At 36.7% G+C, this 16,412-nt stretch overlaps 1 protein-coding gene across 8 annotated transcripts in view; it reads right to left on the reverse strand.

Moving 5' to 3' along the window:
- Positions 1 to 16,412, reverse strand: part of COBLL1 (cordon-bleu WH2 repeat protein like 1) — a 159,865-nt gene that overhangs the window by 2,873 nt on the left and 140,580 nt on the right. For 6 of the 8 annotated variants that reach the window (XM_037143073.2, XM_053665174.1, XM_053665175.1 and 3 more), the window contains 5 exons: positions 16,225 to 16,344; positions 12,655 to 12,889; positions 10,866 to 10,960; positions 6,737 to 8,304; positions 4,205 to 4,381 (listed from right to left, as the gene is read on the reverse strand). In XM_037143073.2, the coding sequence (XP_036998968.2) occupies positions 4,205 to 4,381; positions 6,737 to 8,304; positions 10,866 to 10,960; positions 12,655 to 12,889; positions 16,225 to 16,344 (2,195 nt within the window). The remainder of the gene's footprint in view (positions 1 to 4,204; positions 4,382 to 6,736; positions 8,305 to 10,865; positions 10,961 to 12,654; positions 12,890 to 16,224; positions 16,345 to 16,412) is intronic. The other 2 variants (XM_053665176.1, XM_053665171.1) reach the window with 1 other exon arrangement.

Genomic DNA, 16,412 nt, shown 5'->3' on the forward strand with positions numbered 1-16,412 from the left:
GGTCTGGAAGATTATACTGTAATCTATTTAGAGCAGTTACTTTGACGGGGGCTATAGTTTGTTATTTAAAAAATCATTTACTGGGCTGTCAAACATGCGAAGACACCACTGGAATATTGTTCTATCAATTCTGTGGGGTCAAAGATATTTTCCATTTTAATGCTACTTTATACTCATGTTTGTTTTAGTGCCTGGCACAGGGTAGAACAATGAATATTTCTTGAATGGAATACTGTAACTTTTTACAAACATTTATGAAGTAGAAAAATGTTGCTTAATTTTTGAGCAATAAATATGACACTTGTAAAGATATTTTTAAAAAGTAACATTTAAGAATTTACTGATATGAGTGAGTACTAGTTGACTGTCTAGCCTTGAAGTTTAAATAATTTTTAGGAATATTCACATATCTTTTTTATCCCCAAAGAGTTAAATATGAAACTGTCATTTATTTTTACTTTAAAATGTATAGAGAGAGCTGCCAACCTGAAACCCCTAACAGTTTAAATTCCAATGAAGGAAATATGAATAAAAAGCAAACCAATTAAATAAACAGAACGAGCCACAACGATTTTGGTTGACTTACCCAGTTCTTTTCTTCCCTCCAGATTTCTATCTAGCCAAAGGTAAGTTTTACATTCTGAGGAAATACTTCATATCAAGTACTGAATATCATTTGTCAGTTTATTTTCAGACTTTATTTTTACAAACCGATGTTCTACTTGTAACAGTGTAACAACCTGTAGTAACTCAAGCACCATCATGAACTGAAGGCTGCCAAGGAAGTTCTTGTGTCAACGCAAGTCAACAACAATGAGTTAGTCTGTCTCATTCTCTGAAAGAATTTGCTGATTCGTACATAAATCTGAATATCAAACACATTTTATAAAATACAGGGGTAAAATTATTAATGCTTCATCTGAAGACAAATTTCTGTGACTGCTTGGGGGCTGAGTGGGAGTAAGGTATGTGAAAAACTTAAAAACATGAAAAAACACAGCATGTTCATGACTCCATTTACACTAGAGCAATCAACTAGAGGATTTTTCTAATGTGAACCAACTACTATAATGAAGGTTAATTGCCTGGTATGAACTAGAGCCATAGGTGGGTTGGTACCTGGACTTAAACTGAACATCCGGGTGCCAAATTACAGGCAAACCTTGAGCCAAGTTTCTGATGAACCATCTAAACCTACTGTCAAAATCACTAGAGATTTTATTTGGCACTGTAACTGTTATTCTACTAAAAAGTGTTAGAATTTAAAAGAAACCAGGAGAAATATTTGGTATGGGACACACTTATGAGACTTAAGCAAATATTACAAGAAATTAGATCCTTTTTGTGCTCATTTTTACCAACTTTGGCAATTTTCTGAAATACAACACATTTAAAGAAAAATGCACTGAAGAGCCCAATGAAAACAAACATGGGCGTGCATGTAACTCACCACCCCGGTCAGAAGAGAAGCTGCCTCCACCTCCCTGCAGACCTGTCTGTAACTTTTTGACATTTTACTCATCGTGGATTTTGCATTAATTTGGACATTTAAAAATATTGCTTTAAGATCATATTTATTTTAACTATTTAGTTTTTTGATTCCCTCTTAAATTGTGTGCCTGCCTTGCTCCAATAAGACCCTAGCGAGCCCTTGCCTTCCCCTCTGGAAGTACCACAATCTGGATTTTGATAATTACTTCCTTGCTTTTAAAAATACTTGCCACCTACCACGTACCACTGATAAACACAATTTAGCTTCGCGTGCTGTCAAATTGGGTACACATGTATATTTTATATGTATCTATACTCTTGCATTTAGCTGTATTTTGTCTAATTTATTGCTACATATAGTCCATTCTTTGAGTACACTATTTATTCTACTATTTTTGGATATTAAGGGTACATTTCTTTGAAGTTTTTACAAACAATATTCCATGAATATTCTTATACGTAAATCTTGGTACACGCATTTTTAGCATGTATAAGTAGAAGCGATCATGAAAAGCTGATCATGAAGTGTGGATATTGTGAACTTTGTTAGACTCTGTGTCCATTTTTAGTAGAATAAAATGGATCATGTAAGAAATTTTCATTAAAATTTAGGAGTTGGCACTCTATAGACTCAGAGCTATCAATAACCTCCTACTGAGGGAGGTAAAATTTGGCCTCAATAAAACCTACAGTAATGATTCATAAACAGGACCCAATTCTAGGATCATCATTTTGGGCCTGTTCTCTATGTTGATTCCCATCCAGCTCATTCCGGAAGCAGTGAGAGTTTTGCATGTGAAGAGACAGACTGCCAAGTGAGAGCCCACAACACACCAAGCACACAGCTGCTTGCCTGCACGATTCTGTTGGCCTAAAAGGCATTTCCAACTTAATGCACTGTTTTCTACAGTTAGTTCATTGAAAATGATTAGTACATCCCTTGGCTTAGTAGAGACACTGCGGTTATTTCCTATGTAGTCACTTGGTTCCTCTACGGGCCTGATGCATCACTGTTTCTCAGGCCCAGGCAGTGAACACCCAGAAGGCAGAAGCATCATTTTACTCAATTTTGTCTCCCTAGTATCTAGTACAAGGTATAATACTTACGTGCTTAAAAATGCTTCTCAATTTTATTGAGTTGAGAAAGCTTTAGGTTGGAAAGTGATATATATGAAATATACCCTTAACTTACAAGATTAAATTAAAGACAAAAATATTTTTATAAATTAGAATGTACAATTTAATAGGGGCATATTTCCCCATAAAAATATAAATATCATGACTGATGAGGTACCAGTTTTAACACGCAAAGCTCTACCAACTTTTTTGCTGTCTGTCACCTAAATTCAAGCTACAAGTAATCTAAATAATGCAACCATCTTCCTTCAAGTCTCCTCCACTCCTGACAGCAGACAGCATTTTGCCTTGTCTCCCTGGGCACCCAGGTGGGAGCGCCAAGCCCTGCTCAGTAAGGCCATCACTCACAGCTTCGCTGAAACCTGCTGAGGAAACTGGCCAGGGCAGGCAAGGTCAGCCATGAGACAGGCCCGAGACACCTTCCCTTTCTTTCCATCTCTGCAGCATCCCTGTCGCTTCACAGATTTCATTTCTGTCGAGCTCAGTGTTTTACTCAACAAATCTCTTACTCTTCTCTAAACAGCTTTTAAAATGATTACAGAAGGAATTCACAAAATGAAATGCCTAGGGAGTCAGTGGAATGAGTACTTTGCTTGTTCGGGGTGTTGAGGAACTTGCAACCAAGATGACGAAGGGCAGAACAAGAAAGACCTTTAGAGGGACCACAGCCTTAAATCCAAGTGATGACGCAGGCTGCAGGCTTCAGGCTTCACCGTTCCTCTTTCAGGGCATGAGGGAGACAGAGGGAGGACACCCACCTACAGATAATTCTCTGTGACGACTGCCTGCTACCTGTGGGAGAAGCACACCTCCTCTCTGGAAGCTGCCTTACAACTCAGTACAGAGGAGCCAAACAATTCTGGCGGGCAAGGCATTATTAGGACTTGAATTTCTACATCAGGTATCACCTAAATTCTCTAGGTTTTCCCTGTGCTTTTTGGTTTAACCTGTAAAACTGTCTCCCCCATCCCCTACCCCCATCTTATCCCATATGTGGTAGTAACTTGATTACCTTAGTAACCATGACTGAATACTTGCAGGTTTCTATCACTAGTGCAGCTTCTCTGGAATACGGAGGCATTTTATTTCTAAAAGAATCCTTCTTGTTGGGGTAACAATTTCTTAAGGGATTTGCCAAAGGGCATATATGCGGGCATATAAGCATCTATGAGTTCACAGACACAGAGGACAGTATGGTGACAGCCAGAGGGAAAAGGGGGCGGGGGATGGGTAAAAGCTGGCAAAGGGAGGAAGGAATGGGGACATCTGTAACAGCATCAACAATAAACAGAAAAAAGAGTCCAGGTGCTTTCTATATGTAGTCTTATAATAACGAGCAAAAGACCTATTCTGCACCTGAACCATGTTACGGAAAACAAACCTGACATATTTTCAAGTATGTGTAAGACTCTGGACTCATATTATCTACTTCAGAAATGATCCCTGACATAAAGGAGTGACTTCTGACATCTTCTCCATTCAAGTTTAAATGCCAGAAAACAATTCCCCCTATTAGTTTGACAATGTTAAAAGTAAACCCTCTGTCCCCTCCTGTAAGTTGATAAAGAAAATTTACCCTTTTCAATTTGGCAGCTGCCTCTCCAGAACGGATTGCAGTCAGCAAACTCTGTCGGATTTCTTCTGGGTCAGAGCTTTGGAAAGTTAAAGAACTTTGCCTCTTAAGGGTGAGTGATGGGCAGTTAGTTGGAGATGGTATTTTGGAATTCTGTTCATTATGTGCAGAGTTATTTTCCTAAAATAATAAATGCAAAATATTTTATATAAATATCAAGTGAAGAATGGACTATTTTCCAATATTTTTTCTTCATTAGTAATTCTTTAAGAATCAGCACTTGCCATATTGGTTTTTTAGACATAGCTCTATTCCCCCCTCCCCTCGCCACTGAATTATTTTAGCTGCCAGATATAGGAGACCATTGTGCATGGCATGGGCCCAGCTCCCAGTGGAAAGCAAGGTCCAATGCACGGGACCCATGCCCACGGATAGGTTCTATGGGGAATCAGGCCTGCAATGTACCTAGGCCGCTTTGAGACTTGCTTTTGCTAAAACTCCCTCACTGTGAATTGAGACAGAAAGTGCTTACTGTAACTTCCTAAATTCCAAGCTAAAACTCCCCAGTATGGAGTGTAACCAGTTCAACTACTTTTCCCTTTTCATTTGCAAATATCCTTCTTCTGTGAGGTAATTAGTGGCACTGGCTCCTTTGTTTTCTGTAAAAGGTAACCACCTAAAGCGAACCCGTGAATGGTAAATGAGGACCATCTTGTCATGTGCCCAGAAAAGAGATAAAGGCCTGTCATGGTGGAGGCTGTGGCTTTTTCTCCCCTTGAGAGAAAAGCCAGGTTGTTCCTTTTCCTCCACAGGATTTGGTAGTCTGTGCGAATGTCTTGTATCTCATCCACAATGTGGTGGACCCCACAAGCCGGGGTCCACATCAGCCAGAGCTCTGTTGGAAGGAGGTATTAATTTCCCTTCTCTTAAACAGGGAGGGGCTAAGGAAGAAAAGTGGTACCTTTCTTTGTTTTGTGAACATGGGAGTAATTTTACTGTCCTTGAGACACTCAAATAAGGCTGATTTCTTTCTTTTTAGTTATCTAAAAGAGCCAAATGAATTAAAAAACCATTTCACAGACTAAAAAATAACCCATTTTTACAGTGCCAACATATTAGATTGTGAAATTATGTTTTGATGGTAAAAAACAGATAAATATTGGCAAATTCAGTTTGGATGAACCTAACACGTCATCTAATCGTGAATATTAATGACTAGACAACCTGCAATGGCTTGTTTTGTGTTTCTAGAAGTCCAAGGGACTAAGTGATGGCAAAGTTTTCTTTACTTTTCCCAGGAGACTAAGGCAACTCTTATAAAATAATTTTAAATATGTCCTTTTCAAACTGCCAAATAATATCTTTACAAATGACGAGCTAAACAATGCCCAGGCAGTAGTTCTCAAACGGTATTATCTAAGTCAAGCTTCCACCGTTCAAAAATGGTATTTCATGCTAAGGAAAAAAAAAAAAAAAAAAACAGGCTTTTTTCCAAGTAAAGAATTAATCTCCTATCATACATCTTTCTGACATTATATTGAAGTAATAAACATAAATGAGAGATACATGAAGAAATACTCTTCAAGATAAATACTGCATTTCAATTATGAAAAAATCTTTACTTGGCAATATGGTTAATGTTCTGTTACTCCAGGAGTGTTTGAAAAAGTCACATAAAATACTTCTGGAACTGTCGCCCAAATGTGGAAGTATTCTTTAAACACTGTCAGAGTGAAAGTACACAAAGTGTTTTTTTTAAATTGCCTGGGGATTATCTTCATTCACACTATGAATCCAATCCTGTCCTTTGACTATTTGAACCTGGCAAATTGTCACAGTTGAGCAAACATGAAGTCCATAAATACCCCCTGTTTTTGTAAATTATTAAGGTTATATAGTGATTAAATGATATTTTGGTCAACACACACATAAATGGAAGAGCTGACACTGAATTAATGAAATGGGAAATTAAGAAAATTACAGATTTAAACTGTGGTTTTAATTTAAATTGCTTATATGTAAAAATGTTTAATAAGCCAAGGTTAAGTGTACATGACAGAAAATGCACAGCTGAGAGACACTTGGTTATTTTATGTAGGCTTTGATACTGTTTATACTTCTATATAATGAAAACTATTTTTGCAATTATGTAGAGCTGGAGAAAAAAAACAAAGTAAACCACAACATCCAGAAAAGTTATTGACAAATTGAGATAAGCAAAACACAGAAAAATATATAGTCAGAACTAAAAACTAGCACAATGTACAAAGGTATGAGCAAAGAAAATTTAAATAAAAATATTTGCTGATGATATAATTATATGGTGACCTTATAGTAACACCCAATCAGATTTATGAATTATAATCATTCTGAGAATAAATAATCAGATTCTATGTACTATATTTTTTCTATGGTAGGTAGTTTGATATTAGAATATGAACTCAGACTTAAATAACACACATATCAACATGCTTGTTAACCCCCATTTAAACCATGCTGTATAAAACATTTTGTTTTTAAAAAGGTAACATTTACCTTATTACTGACACCTAGTTGTGGGACATCCACAAATTTATTTACAGAAGGAATCTTCCCTTCCTCTGTGTCACTCGGAGATGGGGCGGAGGCGCCCTCACTGCACGATTCCGTCCGCACTTTGCTGAAAGACTGTGACCGCTTCACTACAGCGAGGGCGAACGGCGAAGGAGCAGAGCTGGAGTAAGGTCGTGGAGCACCAAAAGTTTTCAGCGTCTTCAGATTTAGTGCTGCTAACTGACTTGCGGGAAGAGAGGCAGGTTTTGGAGCTACAGGAGGAGGAGAAGGTTGAGGGGGCTTCTGACGGCTGATGCCATCATCCGTGTTTCGAACGTGGGGTTGTGGAGGAGGGTGCGTTGTTTTACTACAAGGAGAAAGAGCTTGCTCTGGAGGGTGTATGACATCCCTTTCCACCTCTTTCTTCATTGGTTCCTTTGGAGTAGGATTAGGGGCACTGTGGACACTCTTGGCAGCCGCAGATGTCACGTAGTGACCTGAAACTCTTTTTTGCATTTGCAAGAAAAAAGAACTTGGTTTGGTCTGGGGATTTGAAACACGAGATTTAAGTTTTGACTCCAAAATATTGTTTATATCTTCCAAGTTTGGCACAAAAGGAGCTGCACCGGTGTCCCTGGTCGTCCTGGGAGTAGGCTTCAGAGGACTGGCCGTGGCGCTCTGGGGCAGGCTCTCCACACTGTGCAGCTGGTTCTCTGATCTCAGCATAGGCGTGGGTTGAAGGTCTATCTGGGGCTCCTTCCGGCTTTCAGAAATAACATCTTCTGTTTGGATGGCAGTTTCCTTCACACTCTCTGGAAGGTGCTTTTTTTCTAAAGTATGTTTACTGTGACCTTCTTCATATCCTAAGGTTTCTGATTCCCCGTCTTTTAATAATTCCAGGGACTTGGGAGGCACTATTTTATAAGTCGTCATCCCAACTTTGGGTATGTAGTCTCTTGTAATTTCATTAGAGGGTTTTGGCTTGGGATTGTAGTCTTGTCTATACAGTGGATAATTCTTTATATAAGAAGCAGTTGAATTTTTATTCACCTCATCTACAAGAGGCAAAAGAGCATCATTACCATGTGCATAAATGGAATTGTTTATGGTGAGTTGGTCTTCTGTATACACAGTGAGGGGGCCCTGATTCTTGAATTCTCTAGAGGTATCTACAGAACCTTGTGGACTTAAAGAGGAATGTTGAGTTGACTTGTTGTTACCTGCAGTCTGCACACTTCCATCGACTCTGAAGTCAGACAAACGATGATGGTGGTTCCCACCAAAACTGTTCTGGAAAGGAGTTGTCTGAATTGCGGCATCTTGCATTTTTGTCTTTTCTGCCCCGGGTTGATTCAGTGTTTGGCCTGGTACTGATGAAGCAGTGAGATGATTTTCCTTGTAACTTCCAGCAGGGCCGGTCTGATGTGCCTGATAGTTTGATAGTCTGTCGACTCCCATGTCCACACTGTTATTTTTGGCAACACCACCTACATTGATTTCTGTTCTCCTCCCTTCATTTTTCTTATTATCTTCTGTGTTTGTTGAAGTGAAAATTATTTCATTTTGATCTACTGAGAGAAAAAAATAATAATCAAGCATTTGGAAAAAAAATAGAAAAAACTCACTTTTCAATGCTTGCCTTCCCCAAAGTAAAGTTATGCTAGCTTGAATTCTATAGGAGAGTTCTCGGTTCACTAATTATACAAAAGTAGGCAATGGGATTTAGAAAACAAAAAACAGCATGGGCTTTAGTGTCACGGAGACCAAAGTCTGGAAGCCATCTGTAACTGGCCTGACCAGTTACAATCTCTGTGACCACAACTTACTATTTAACCCTTTCAGCCCCAGTTTGCTCAGATGTAAAATGGTGAAACTATGTATTACAATTGACCCCTGAAGGACACAGAAGGTACGGATGCTAAACTCTCTCCACAATTGAAAATCAGATATAACTTTTGACTCTCCCCAAACTTTAGTAATAGTCTACTGCAACACAATACATTTTGTATGATAGATGTATTCTATACTGTATTGTTACAATAAAGTAAGCTAGAGAAAAGGAAAATGTTAGCAAACCAACCACCCACCACAAACCCAAAAACAACAAGCAAACCCCCCCCGGCCACACACCCCCACCCCCCCCCCCCCCCCCCCCACAAAAAAAAAAAAAAAAAAAAAAAAAAAAAAAAGCCCCGGGCCGGAGCGGCTTCAGGGAGGCCGGCCCCCCCCAAGAAAATCATAAGGAAGGGAAAATACTTTTATTGTATCTATTGAAAAAAATGTATATAAGTGGACCCATGGAGTTCAAACCCATGCTATTCAAGGGTCAACTATGTACTTTACGTATCACGTAACACACTTGGGAGGGTGGGTACTGCTCAGAGCAAGTTCTCCACAGAAGAACAGCTATGTTTCTTCTAAGTAAAGATTTCACATTTTAGCATTGTTAAGAATGACAAAAGAAACTGACAATTTGGAAATATATTTTTATTCTTTTTTCCCATTTTGATTCTCTTTCTGTCTTTTCTATATCCACGAGTGTATTTATATTTTACACATAACATTAAAGAGGAAGCAATCCCAGCAAATGTTATCAGTTTTAAATAAGGCAAACAACAGGAGCATTACCTTTAAGAGTTGAAGTATAAACAGAATCTAAATTGATTACCTCGTTAACTATGTCCTCACTAAAGAGGACCATGTTTTATTGCTGATTTCAAGTACATAAAAACAATCACATGGTTTTTGACTTTTCTCTTTGGGAAAAGATACCCTATTATTTTCATGTCAGAGTTAAAGTAGAGAAAACGACCTTCCTCTCCCTGGTACCACTTTTCCTCCTAATCCTAATTTAGACTTCTTGAAAACAGAAATCAGTTGCCAGTGTCTAGGATAACAGAGCCACAGTCGCCAGACAAAAACATGGTGGCAAAGCACTGGCATGAGGACCTGAAACATGAGTGTATGCGTGCGAACCATGTGTCCAGTACTAAGCCAGGTGATGGATTTATGGACTGTGCTCCTGTCGTCAAATGCTCAGAAGAATCATTTCCCCTGAATGACCACCTGGCCTTCATCTTCAAAATCCTCAGAGGCCTGCTCTTTTAATATAGTAGTTTGCACAGCGCAAGTGAAATGTGGGCCTTGGGAGTCAAATCGTGAAAGGATGTCAAGTATTTCTCTAAAGTTTTGTCACCACTCACTTTCATGTATAAGATAAACATCCACTTCACTGCCTAAAATGTCATGAGATATTTAAAGTTGTTTCTCTATTAAGAAAGAAGACAAGGAGGAAAAAAGATATGCATAAAAAAATAATCATGTTGCCAGGGAAATTGGTGCACAAGCAATTTAAAAAAGTACCTTTATGTTTTCAAAGCCTGTCTAATTGTACAACTATTTGGTCATGGTAGTTATATTATGCTGCAAGGTTCCTATAGTAAATATATAAATTTTAATTTTTATTCTTCCCAAATAAAATGCAACTGATTATAAGAATATGTCTTGTCTATATCAGTGACTTTTCCCACTGACAACTCATTATTACCTTCTGTGATTTGCAGAATGAAGGACATGTGATTAGGGACCACGAAAGAGGCACATTTCTGTCTGTGCTGTACTCACTTGGTTCATACGTGTTTTCAGTGTATGAGGAGCACTGCTCTCTACGCTGCTTCATAACAGTGTGTAGGAAACAGTCCCTGGTACTAGGAAATGAACCTAAGTGTATTTCCTTCTCTGTATTTCTCATTTTCCACGGAATATAGGCATAGATCAGTTGCACAATAGAAATATTTTCCAAAAGAAAGTACATTAATGTAACAATATTTTGTAAATTAAATCCCCTATAACAAACTCTAATTTACTGGCTTAGATATCCAAATTTCTTTCATATTCTTTTTTCACTCTCAAATCTGAGACCCATCACTTATTGTGATGTAACTATTAGGTAAGTTACATAATAGCTTTGGCTCAATCATATATAAATGGGACTAAAGACAAATAATACCCATAAATGAATTAATACAAGATTAAGTGAGTTAATACATTTAATCTTGTAAGTGTTAAGAATGGCCCTTGGCACATACCAAGTGCTGTGAAAGTATTGGCTATCAGTGTTTATAGAACTCACCATTCTTTTGGTCTGGTCCTAATGACTTCAAGGTTCTTACACTGTCAACTGCCTTCTCTTCATTGCTTGCCTTATACACCATCAAGAGTGGTCCTCTGCAAAATATGATAGAGTATGTTATATATCGATACGATTCACACACACACGTGCACACAGACACTAAGAAAACAGGCAATCATTTCCAAAGACAGATGGACTGAAATAATTATCTTTTTCTGCCAAATACTGAAAATTTAATGGCAAAGAAAAAATGCAACTGAGGGGAAATGCTGCTATGAAACATTACCTTTAGTGTGGGGTCCTATTACACAGAAAGATGCAAAAGGCTTGACAAAATGGACACTTTTCCAAAAACAGTCTTTTTGTTATTACTTGTCTTTTAAAGAAAAAGGATATAAATGAAACATTTTAATCTTGCATCTGTCATGATCAACTTTTTCTTTTTAATTTTATTTTTCAGTTACATTTCACATTTAACACTGTTCTGTATTCGTTTCAAGTGTACAGCATACTGGTTAGAGAATCATATACTTTACAAAGTGTCCTCCGCAGTATTTCCAGCACACCCCGCCGCCCCCCCCCCCAGCACCATACAAAGTGACTGCAATATCAGTAACCATATTCCCTGCTCTGGACTTCACATGCCTGTGAACTGCTTTGTGACTTCCAGTCTGCACGTCTCAACCCCTTCTCTTCTTCATCCAGACCCTAAACCCCCTCAACCTGGCAGCCATCAGTCTGTTCTCTGTACCGAGTCTGGTTCTGTTCTGTTTGGCCATTTATTCTGTTCTTTAGATTCCAAGTATAAGTGAAATCATAGGGCATTTGTGTTCCCCTGACTGACTTATTTCACATAGCATGATCAGGCATGGTCAATTTCTGCTCAGCCAGGATGTGGACTGACCTCACTGGATTTTACTGGAGACGATCCCATGAAAATTATAACAAAACTTTGATGACGATGGTTTATTTTGCCTAGTTAATTTCATCTTTATTCATGGGATAGCATTTCTAACATAATACAAGTCTACTATGCTATAGTTTTCAATTCCTAGTGTCAAGTGGAAAATGTCTTCTCTGTATACATTCTCAAGTTTGTAAAAATACAAACTAGTAAAAATAATATTAGTAATTAAATATCGTACTCTAATATGTGGAATCATTTCATATATCAGTCAGTGAAAATCCTTGAGGGAGATTTGGTGAAACTGAAAATTACATATTTCACTTAGGTCAAATTGGTAATAGGCAAAATATATACAATACAAATAAATAAAAACCTTTATATTTAAGTCATACAGATTAAGTATATGTTTTGGTTTATCTGACACAGAGATACCAGAAGTGTGGATGTGAATTTATTTAAAAACAACTACTTGTAAATAGATACTTTATTAAACATTTTATTTAAATCTTCACCTGAGAAAATTTTCCCATTGCTCTTTTAGTGAGAGAGGAACGGGGAGAAGAAAGAGAAATTGTGAGAGACAAACATCAATTAGTTGCCTCCCATAGATGCTCCTCCCACTGGAGAGCGAACTCCTACCTCGGTATGTGCCCTGACTAGGAGTCGAACCCGCAGCCCTTTTGTACACAGAATGACGCTCCACCCAACTGAGCCAAACTGGCCAGGGACTTTATTAAATATTGTTATAATGACGGTAAAAGGGACAGAGTCTAAACTACAGCAACAATTTTATTTGTGTCTAAAATGTCAGATCTATATTTCAGAGGACTAGTATTAATTAAACAAGCCACCACCAAAACTTCTGGCACACAGACTACTTACTGTCCATCTGCGATTCTAGTTTCTTGTTTTTCTTCTTTGGAGTTTTGTGAGGACTCTCCAGTATCATTGCCAAGGGCTGAGTCAGCATCATTTCTCGGTGTATTTATTATATCCATAGATCCAAGAGGAATATCTGGTGACTTTCCAGAAATATTTTCAGCCTCGTTTTTAGGCACTTCACTCAGTTCTTCTTTTTCATCTATCTCTTCAATACTATAATCAGAGCTTATTCCAGCTACAAAGAAATGAAGATATAATCCTACATATTAATTTGCCTCATTCATGCTTTACAATCCTGGCAAAGAAGAAAATTTTAAAATAATAATTAGCTGGACTCTTTTAAATTCTGATTCAAAACTAATAGTGGAATACTTTTCTAGTGGTGAATAATTATGTTAACATATAATCAGATTATCTCAGACACATACAATGCTAAAAATAATATGCTATCACTCTACATTTTATTCATGATAGAAAAAAGGCATTATTTAAATCCAAAGCTATATATTTAAGAATATATCTTTCAAATTTAAGGACTTTTACATTCATTAATGCAGCTAAATGTAAATAAAAAGAATGCTATTTTTATATTGTCCATCAGTACACTTGCAAATTAACTCAGTAGTTATCAGTACTAACTATGATTGGGAATTATCTGAGCCCCTTCAAAGACACTTATGCCCATATTGTACTCCATACTTGTTAAATGAGAATCTCTGAAGGGTGGGTGGGACCAAGAAATTGCAGCATTTCTCAAGTGATTTTATACACAACCAGGATTAAAAACCACTGTTTTAGATGCTTAATTTAAAGGAAAAAAAAAACAGAAAAAGTTTTATACAATAAAAATTCATTTTTATTCCCACTCAGTTTGATTCTGAAGCAATATTACTTAAAAGTTTTTTCCTATATATTATCAGAAAGTATAATGAGCATATATGTACAGATACACATACTCACATGCCTCTTTTCTGTTAGTTTAATATAAATGGTAGCATATTACACACGATGTTTTTTACCAAATTCTTTTTCTCTGCTTACTATGTCTTAAAGATTGTCCTATGTCAATGTCCTGTGCATGCACACCTGAGTGTTGCTTTCCCATGGCTGTGGTGAATATTTCATCGTGTAAACCTGGGTTTACCATTGTTCCTCAGTACCAATGACAAATGGCCAACAGGGTGAAAAAAAGAAACATCCTAAGCAGCTAGGTCCACACTCATTGTGGATGTTAATTTAAACAGAAAAATGAGGTTCTGGGTCTTTGTTCATTTCAATATAGTTTAACACCTCCATTTACACAAAAGCAGCTGAACAAAGTTTGATTTTTAACCATAATAGAGGGGAGAAAAGATGATATAGCACTGAATTATAGTGATCAGCACATCACTATAAATTTAAATAAACATACAAAATTTAATAAAAACTTTAACATGTTTGAAGAATACTTCAAGTACTTAAAATGTGTTTCCTTATCTTTATCTTCAGGAAAATAGAATATTGCACTACTTTTACTCTTTAGTTAACAAATATGAAGAATTTTAATGGTATTTTTAATATAAATGTAAAAAATAGATTACTCAATAGAAAAAATATTTTAAAAACAAGTAAAATGTTAAATGTATGTTGGCAATAATCATTATGATGCCAATCTGTCCATAATATTATGTCTATAATGAAGTGTTACATCTATGTAGTAAGAGTATATTAACATAATTTGAAAACTTTATATTGAGAAAATAAATAACCATTTTGGTTTAGATGCAAATAATGTTTTATAAATGGGTCCTCAGTATATATGAAGCTATTTTGGAAATTATTAGATTAACTGAGGTAACATTTACCAAATTACTGACTGTTACCCCTATTTTGTTTTTTTTGCACATTGCAAGTGTGTCAACAATGCACAACTTTTTATTAAAACAGGGCCCTCACTGAGAAATTGGTCTCAATTAACTGAAGTATGAAGAAAAAGTTCCATGTTTCAAAAATATTTTCAAATTATTTTTCTGGATTTTATAACTTAGTAGTTACAAGATTTATTTATAGGTTTGCTTAAATATATATTTTTCACTAGCCTGAAAAGTATTCCTGTTATTAAATAGCATAGAGAAGACTGAGATCCCTTTTAAAAATTGTAATCCAAGAGAGCTTTCAGAGTTGGTTGTTTGACTAGTATAAATTTCCCAAGCTTTGAAAAATATTAAACCAATGTTTGTTTTGTATTGGGTTAACAGACTTATATGATGGCTAAATTCTAGAGCTAAAATAAAAAAACTGGGGTCAGGCCTATGATCAAGGAATAATTTTCACCAAGCTTTCACTATGACTATTGCATTTCAGCTTCAAAAGTGATAAAGAAGGACATTCACTTTAAATTCTGTTCAAATTTAAGATTTAACAACTTCCACAATATAAATGTTAAAAAATTACAAAAACATAATTTAAAAGTGTAGATACTGAAATTTCTTTTACGCTTACTTAGCTTTATATATTTTGAGCACTTTTGTTTTTCAGTCCCTAAGAACCCTGAAACACCAATCCAAAAGAACCTATGCATCCCAATGTTTATAGCAGCACAATTTACAATAGCCAAGTGCTGGAAGCAACCTAGGTGCTCATCAGTAAATGAATGGATCAAAAAAAACTATGGTACATTTACACAATGGAATTCTTGCAGCAGAAAGAAAGAAGGAGCTTATACCCTTTGAGACAGCATAGATGGAACTGGAAAACATTATGCTGAGTGAAATAAGCCAGGTGGTGAAAGACAAATACCACATGATCTCACCTTTAACAGGAATCTAAACAACAAAACAATCAAACAAGCAAAATATAACCAAAGACACTGAAATAGAGAGAACAGCTGACAGTGTCCAGAGGGGTTGGGGGTTGGGGGAAGGGGAAGGGTTTACAGAAACAAGTATAAAGGACACATGGGCAAAAACTAGGTAGGGTGGAAATGGGAGGGAAGGGAAACAGCTGGGTGGGTGGGCTGGGATGGGAGTAAAAGATGGAAAACTCTAATTGAACAATAAAAATAAAATTTAAAAAAAATAACAAAATCAAAACAAAAACTAAAATTGCTGTGTCATATAGAAAACAAATGCTTAAATTTTATTAAAAAAAAACTTGCCAAACTATTTCCCCAAATTCCACACAGTTTTACATTCCTATAAGCAGTGTGTGATAACAGTAATTTTAAATAACTAGTTTGAGGTGATAAAGACTCTTTCTGAGTCACTGGAAAACTGAGCAAAATCTATATGATAACATTCAAGTATTACCTAACTATAAAGTTTTGCCATCTGGTAAAAAAATAATTCCAACAATTTTAAAATAAAAATCCCAATCAAAATCAATACTATATAAAACAAGCCAGGCCTCAGTAACAAAAAAGAACGTCAAGAAGGAAAAACATATATATTTTTATAGTTATATAGTTAAACACTGTAAATAATAAGTTCAAACAGTCTGCCAAAAAAACTCCAGAAAGCCAAATAGAAGGGAAACTGGAATTCTTCAGAACCTTTGATTTTATTACATCTCAAGAAAGGCCCGATCACCTACATGTCAGAGATGCTACGGCCGCCTCGGGTGTTCCAGGGTGCTCCGAGAGAGAGACTTCATCTGCCAGTGTGGAAACAGTACACTCTTCCTGGCCGGAGAGCGCCAGGCCAAATGAGGCTTCTGCCAAAGAAGGAGAATCTGTGGAAATGGCACTTAGACAACAGAGTTCAGGCAAGCAGAGACCACGA

This window comes from Artibeus jamaicensis, unplaced genomic scaffold (assembly GCF_021234435.1).
Source record: "Artibeus jamaicensis isolate MK-2021 breed Jamaican fruit bat unplaced genomic scaffold, CSHL_Jam_final contig_391, whole genome shotgun sequence".
NCBI classification, from domain to species: Eukaryota; Metazoa; Chordata; class Mammalia; order Chiroptera; family Phyllostomidae; genus Artibeus; species Artibeus jamaicensis.